Source organism: Danio rerio, chromosome 22 (assembly GCF_052040795.2).
Source record: "Danio rerio strain M-AB ecotype USA chromosome 22, GRCz13ab, whole genome shotgun sequence".
Taxonomy (NCBI): Eukaryota; Metazoa; Chordata; class Actinopteri; order Cypriniformes; family Danionidae; genus Danio; species Danio rerio.
This window is the reverse complement of record NC_141042.1, coordinates 16,233,847-16,241,215: the sequence shown is the minus strand read 5'-3', so window position 1 is coordinate 16,241,215 and position 7,369 is coordinate 16,233,847. Positions and strand designations below refer to the sequence as shown.

General features: G+C 33.2%; 2 protein-coding genes across 2 annotated transcripts; one reads left to right on the top strand and one right to left on the bottom strand.

The window, feature by feature from the left end:
- Window positions 1-3,440: 3,440 nt before the first annotated feature.
- fam32a (family with sequence similarity 32 member A) lies at window positions 3,441-4,725 on the bottom strand. Its single transcript, NM_001002203.1, is given in 4 exon segments — window positions 3,441-3,920; window positions 4,007-4,060; window positions 4,327-4,465; window positions 4,645-4,725. Coding segments are annotated over 4 exon segments (330 nt in total). The 5' UTR covers window positions 4,713-4,725; the 3' UTR covers window positions 3,441-3,851.
- A 267-nt stretch (window positions 4,726-4,992) lies between these two features.
- On the top strand, window positions 4,993-5,997 carry mrpl54 (mitochondrial ribosomal protein L54). Its single transcript, NM_001346276.1, is given in 3 exon segments — window positions 4,993-5,177; window positions 5,377-5,533; window positions 5,637-5,997. Coding segments are annotated over 3 exon segments (408 nt in total). The 5' UTR covers window positions 4,993-5,059; the 3' UTR covers window positions 5,770-5,997.
- The last annotated feature ends 1,372 nt before the right edge of the window (window positions 5,998-7,369 follow it).

Sequence of the window (7,369 nt, the reverse complement as noted above, 5' to 3'; positions counted from 1 at the left end):
TTAGATCGTACGAATTCATACGAATTAGCCACTAAATGAAAAAGTTACGAATTGCCGTGAGATTGTGTTGCAAAATACACACGTCCTTTACTTAAGTAGAAGTACAGATACTCATGTTTAAATCGACTCTGGTAAAAGTAGAAGTACTGATTACACTTTATAAAAGTAAAGACGTTCCTTCTCAAAAATGTACAAAAGTAAACAAGTAAAAAGTACCCATTTCAACTAAAGTCCAAAGACATGCAGAACAGGTGAATAATAGGTAAATAAATTAGCAGTAGTGTTTAAGTGTGTGTGAGAATATGAGTGTGTATGGGTGTTTTCCAGTACTGGGTTGCAGCTGATAGGGTATCTGCTGTGTAAAACATATGCTGGAATAATTGGGGGTTTATTCTGCTGTGGCCACCACGTAATTCAGGAACTAAGTTTAAGGATAGCGAGTGAGGATAGGTAGGCCTCACATCCTATTACATTTACAATTTTATTTTTTATTTTTGTAAAATGTTTGTTCCCAATTTATGAAAGTAGCCAAGCCACATATCACCCTGTATTATAGCCTCGCAACATTGCTTAAAAAGTCGATCCATGTATCATCATCCTGATGCAAACTCACAGCGTTCAGCATGTAGTTTTTCAGCTGTTAGATCAAAAACATCAGCTGTTATTCATGTGTATTCACTCTGAAAATAATTGTGTAGGCCTGTCTATCTTTAGAAATAATGTCTCACATTTTACACTGAATTCTGTCTAAAATATATTATTTTTTACTTTTGCCAAAACAAATTCGTATTAAATTTGATCGCAAAGTGCAAACTATTTTTTTTTTATTTGCATTAGGCGAAAGCTGCTTATTTCTTCAAAGAGCAGCTCTTATACATAACCCGCTATTTTAGAGGGGTTTTTTAGGTGTTGTGGTTATTTTATTCAATGAATAAACATTAAATCTGTTAGTTTTCCTCAGTGTCTTTGGTCCATTTCTCAGATCAGTATTGAAATTCTCAAAACTCAATCTTCACATCATCGTGTCACTTGTGCACATCAGTTTCTCATTATGAACAAGTTGCAAATGCTTTTGGAGATGCATGCAATTCTCTGGTGTTTCCTACATTATCAATTGCTGATGTCATGCTGATTAAAAACGATTATTTTGGCCTTTTGTTGAATAATTTCACTCCCCACAAGATTTAATTGTTTGTTCATGGCATTTCTTTACATGCAAAATGGCTGAAAAAAGTTGTCATGTTTATACATTTCCATTAGACGTTTTGTTCTAAATCTGTCTACAATTTGTCATTTTCTCCCAGGTAAATCTTGACTTTTTCTAATGAAGGTCTGAAAGGAGGTTGTCCCATGTTTACATATTTACTTTTTCTTTGTGCTGTGCAGTGCTGTCTTTTCCTATCTTTATCACAATGACGTGATCTGTCAACAAATTACAGTACAAACAGCCAAAAAATAGTTTACATCAGAGCAGCCGTACAGAGTACACTGATATTGACAACATAAAGTAATTTGACTGTCTTGTCCACACAATGACAGCAGGACTTGTCATTCTGAAGCCACCTTACAGTTCATTGACACTGAAATTTAGTTCTGAGAGTTAAACTGGGCATTTTGAGCAGGAGACTGGCTTTTGCGGTTTGTCTGTGGTGTTTTGCTATTTATATGCGTTGTTTGGAGAAATGCCCTTAGGCTCACTATTTTGCGAATTTCAACTTTGATCTGAGAATTGTGCTAAAGTGACTGAGAAGAACTGTAATACATTTATTCTATGCTAAAAGCAACATGCAGGTGTTACAACCTCCAAAACATGGTCATGATCTTTTTTCACGTGATTAATTCAGGATCTTTTGCATTATATATATATTTTTATCACAATTGCCTAGTTACTTTTGTTGTTGTAAATATTTAAAATTATTAATTTATGACAACAATTTTATAATTTAGTAATTACATTTTTACAATATATATATATTTTTTTACTTGTTATAAAAAAATCTAATTTAGTACGGTTTTAAATGGGTTAAATGCCTGTTGTAGAGGCATAAACTTATTCATGAGGTGCTCGTGGAATATGCAAGTTGTTTACTCATTTCAATACTCATAGTTAATTTTGAAACACTATGTACCTTCTGTGTAACCTCATGGTGAATTTTCAGTGCTCGATATATAAATCATCCTTGCACTTTCCATTTTAGTTTAGTTTAAATTTTATTGTCCGTTCTGCTTGACATAGAAAGGAAATTTGTCACCAACACTGGATTTAAGACAACAATTACAAACATACAACAACCACATAATAACAACATTCATCAAGACAAAAAAACAGAAGTTAAAAGTTTAAAAACCAAATTAGCCCCGTACAAAATACTGCAGATCATTCTTGGCAACCACCTCATTCACTTCAAACATTGATCCTATTTAAAGTAACAACTGCCATTGGGATAAATGACTTTTTATAAGCATTTCTGCTTCATGCTTTAGGAATTCTAAACCTGCGTCCTGATGGTAACAATTCTACAAAATTAAAATCTGCAGTGAAAGTTATTTGTGACCAGTTATCTTTTTTGCCTGATTGATAATTTGTGCTAATTTCTTCTTCTGTTTAAGTGTTGTGTTACCAAACCATGAAACAATATTATATGTGAGAAGACTCTCTATCAATGATCTATATGCCATGTTTAAAGTCTGTGTACTTGCATTAAACTTCTCAACTTGCGAAGGAGATGGAGGCGCTGACTTTCTTTCTTATAAACTGCCTCTACATTACAATTAAAATTCAGTTTATTGTCAATAATTGTGCCTAAATTCTTAAAATTTGAGACCTGCTCTACAGTTTGTTCGTTTATGGTGACCTGTTTAAAGAGACTGGTATCTACCACTCTTGTTTGACTACCCACACAGGGGAGTCTACCATGTCTTAGAAGTTATCTGTTTGTTCAGCTTTCTCACTGAAATGTGTTATAATTATTTAAAACTGCAGATCAAATGGTTTGAGTGTCTTTTTGAGACACAGTAAGATGGCTGTTCCATAGTGTCACTAAATGAGTTAAAAAGGCTAACACGCATTATCAGATCACAGTGGTAAATTAAATGTTTTTTTGTAACTTACAAATTGAGAGTTTATGCATCAAGAACGTAGCGTTCCCTTTTGGTTATTTTTTAGAAATCAAATAAAATTGGGATGGTTGGTGTCCAAACTCATTCCTGGAGGGCCGGCGTAGTGCTCAGTTAAGCTTCAACTTCTGCCTAAAAGTTTCTAGTATACCTAGAAAGAGCTTGATTAGCTGGTTGAGATGTGTTTAATTGGGGTTGCAACTAAAATATGCAGGACACTGGCCCTTCAGAACCAAGTTTGGACACCCCAGGCATGGATTCCACTCCGTTATTATTAGACCATTATTTAAAGACTTTACGTAATTATTCTGAATTAAAAATAATTGGCTTAAATGAATTTTATTAAGGAAACTTGTACAGTCACATGCACAAATGTTACAAAGTATCACTCTTGAATCAACATTTTCTGTCATAAATTTCAATTGAAGCCACTTTACATGTTTGGACTATTTATTTGGCAGTCAAGCCTTGCAATAAACAAAAGCCAATCAACAGCATAAATACATAATTGAACCACAAGTTACAAAATGTAATTTTCACAAACATTTGAACCTTGAATGTGTTCAAAAAGAAAAGAAAAGAAAAAGAAACAAAGAGGTTGACTGCATCCAAAAAGGTTTAAAATTTTAAATGAAAACTTAAAATCACTCTGGACTTTGCTGCAGCACTAATTACAAGAAAATAAAAACAAGCCCATATGCTATTGAAGCATAAAACTGAAAATCCACAAATATTTATTTTGTCCAGCTGACTTTAGGAATGTCATAATGCTCTGTCAGTGTGTCCAGGTGTCTGTTGAAATCCTGTAACACAACAAAAATAACTTATTTACACATTAATAACCAAATAACCACTTGTTACTTACATGAATCTCAATACTGATGCTTACCTCAACTCTTCTCTTGTGTGTTTTGGAGGCTTTCTTCAAGATTCTTTCCATTTGCTAACGAGAAAAATATATTTAAGATAGAATATAGTGTGTTAATCTCACAGAAAGCTAAAGAGCAATGTCGATAGATGACTAGACGGACAGACAGACGGACAGACGGACGGACGGACAGACAGACAGACAGACAGACGGACGGACGGACGGACGGACGGACAGACAGACAGACAGACAGACAGACAGACAGACAGACAGACAGACAGACAGACAGACAGACAGACAGACAGATAGATAGATAGATAGATAGATAGATAGATACTCACCCTTTTCTCTTGTATTTTGTCGAATGCCATCTGTGCTGGTGTCCTTTTGTCAACATAAGCTTTTTTAGTTCCTTCTTCGTTTTCAGTGGTCAAAACTTGTTCCTCCAAACGCTTCATTTCCTTATTCTTCTTCTTTTTCCTAAAAAAACAACACAACATGACAATTAATCACATTAACAACGATGTTAAGTCGATCAACAACACAGAGCTAGCATAACAGCTAACAGCTGGCGTGTCAGGCAATGGCAAAACATTCCCAAAATAAATATCGTAATAGTTGTTTTGATATATTAAAAACTAACATAAACAAATACACACTTTTTACTTGGTAAAGAAACCCCTTTTAGTTTTAAAGAGCCTTTCTGGACAGACTTGTACTCCGACATTTCAGCTTCTGTCTGTGTCAGACTAGCTTGCGTCCCAACAGGATTGTTTATCAATTTTCCTCGGATTTACTGCCCTCTAGAGGACAGGAGTGAACAACGAGTTTCTTTAACAACTATTTATTTCTGCTTTGTTGCTTTTTCCAACCAGTCGTTTGTTATAAATTCATACGCTGTCCGTGTTATGTACTTTGGAAAAGCTTTATTAAAACAGTCACATGTGAGAATTGAGCAAGCATGGCCTTATTTTGGATTTATGCAGTGCGCATGCGTGTTTTAGCTTCTTCCGGAAACGCGTCTCTCCTTCATGGGCAGTTCAGACAGCATGGTGGAGGATACGTAAAGCTACAATGGCACATACTGTATTACAGCCTTTCAAAAGGATAAACTTGCCTGTTCTGAATGCTTATAATAATCTTTTTTGTAACACTCTTCTCGTCCAGACCCGTAGTTATGCTAAGAAACCAGGTATGTTTCCTTTTTGTACAGATTTAATAGTATATTCAAACATGTCAACATTAGCCTGCAACTTCTGACCTTGGAGGACCAATTTTCACAACATTTAACTTATTGCTGTATTAAATTGTATTGTATTTACGTTATATTTAATTTTTTATTGAATTTTCCTTTATTCATGTTTATTAAATATTATTCGTGTCTTTATTAGTATTCAAAGGGAAGGGGAAAGGAATGGTAAAGGAGGTTCTGAAAGGTCCAGAAGTCTGCAAGGATCCAGCAAGGCTTTGCACATATGCAGTTGGGGTTAATGTCTTTAAACAAGGTGAAGACCCTACTATTAAACCCAAGGAGGAGTATCCAGAATGGTAGGAATGTGTTTTTTACTTTGCATTTATTGCATGTCATGTTAGCTACAATAATAACTTTCATGAAACTAATAGTTTCATTTTGGTCCCCCCATATATTCAGGTTGTTTCAGTTAAACCTCGGCCCAGTCAAACAACTCAATGAACTGGAACCAGACAGTTGGGAATACTGGAGGCGAATAAGGAAGGAACACATTTGGAGGCATAATAAACTGAATAAAGGCAAGAAGATGTAGAGGATTTGGACCAAATCATTAAGATTAAGGTCTGGATCAACATATCGTTTCCCAGCAGGCACCGCGGACATTGACAATTTTGCTGGTGATTCGGTTCTCAAGTTGCTGAGGATCATGTATTCATATTGTTGCTTGTTTTGTTTTCATTCTTTGTATTACTATTGTATTGACATTCGGATCAGTTCAGTGACATGAAATAAATAACATTTCTTATGATGTTATAAATGCGCAATGTCAACGTTTTTTTTGTGCTTGTTTATACAAACATAATAACCTCTGTTTATTTTTTCATTTTTATTTATCTATGTGGTAAATCTATAGGTTTGTATATATAATGTGTGTGTGCAGGGGCGTAGCGGACATTTTAAAAGTGTGGGGGGTAGAAACAGCTGAACGAGATTGAAAAGTTTACGTTCATAAAATTAGTAACCACTGGTTTTTATATGGTCTGTCTCTAAAAGTGAGGGGGACGTATTCCCCAGTTGCTATGCCCCTGTGTGTGTATGTATATTAGGCATGGGCTGGTATAAGATTCTGACAATATGATAACCCTGGATAAAAAATTTCACTGTTTTTAAATAGATTGTTTTGAAATATATATAAATATTTTAAATCTCTGGGTAAAAAACAAGAACTTTTCCCCTTTGAACACATATGTTTAATTTTGTGAAACATATAAAATATTTTGAAACCATACATGCAACGAACATGTCAGCCTAAATAACTTAAAAGGAATCACAGATTTCTTTAGAATTTAAAACGACTAAAACAGTAAATAAAATAAAAAAACGTTAAACAAAAATCTTTCGTATACGTGAAGCAGGTTAAAAAAAAAAAAAATATATATATATATATATATATATATATATATATATATATATATATATATATATATATATATACACATTAACCTAGTTAAGCCTTTAAATGTCACTTTAAGCAGTATAGAAGTGTCCTGAAAATATCTAGTCAAATATTATTTACTGTCATCATGGCAAAGATAAAGTAAATCAGTAATTAGAAATGAGTTATTAAAACTGTTATGATTAGAAATGTGTTGAAAACAATTCTTTTAAAAACAAATTAGGAAAAAATTAACGGGGGCTAATAATTCTGATATATATATATATATATATATATATATATATATATATATATATATATATATATATATATATATATATATATATATATATATATATATATATATGACAGTAAATAATATTTGACTAGATATTTTCAGGACACTTCTATACTGCTTAAAGTGACATTAAAAGGCTTAACTAGGTTAATTAGGTTAACTTCGCAGGTTAGGGTAATTAAGCAAGTTATTATGTAATAATGGCTTGCTCTATAGACTACAGGAATAAAATATAGCTTAAAGGAGCTAACACTTTAAAAAAAAATTAAAAACGCTTTTATTTCAGCCGAAATAAAACATAAGACTTTCTCCAGAAGAAAAAATATTATCAGACATACTGTGAAAATGTCATTGGTCTGTTAAACATCATTTGGGAAATATTAAAAAAAGGTTACTTTAAAGGGGGGCTAATAATTCTGACTTCAACTGTACTATATAAAGGAGTAATAGTCATCTCTG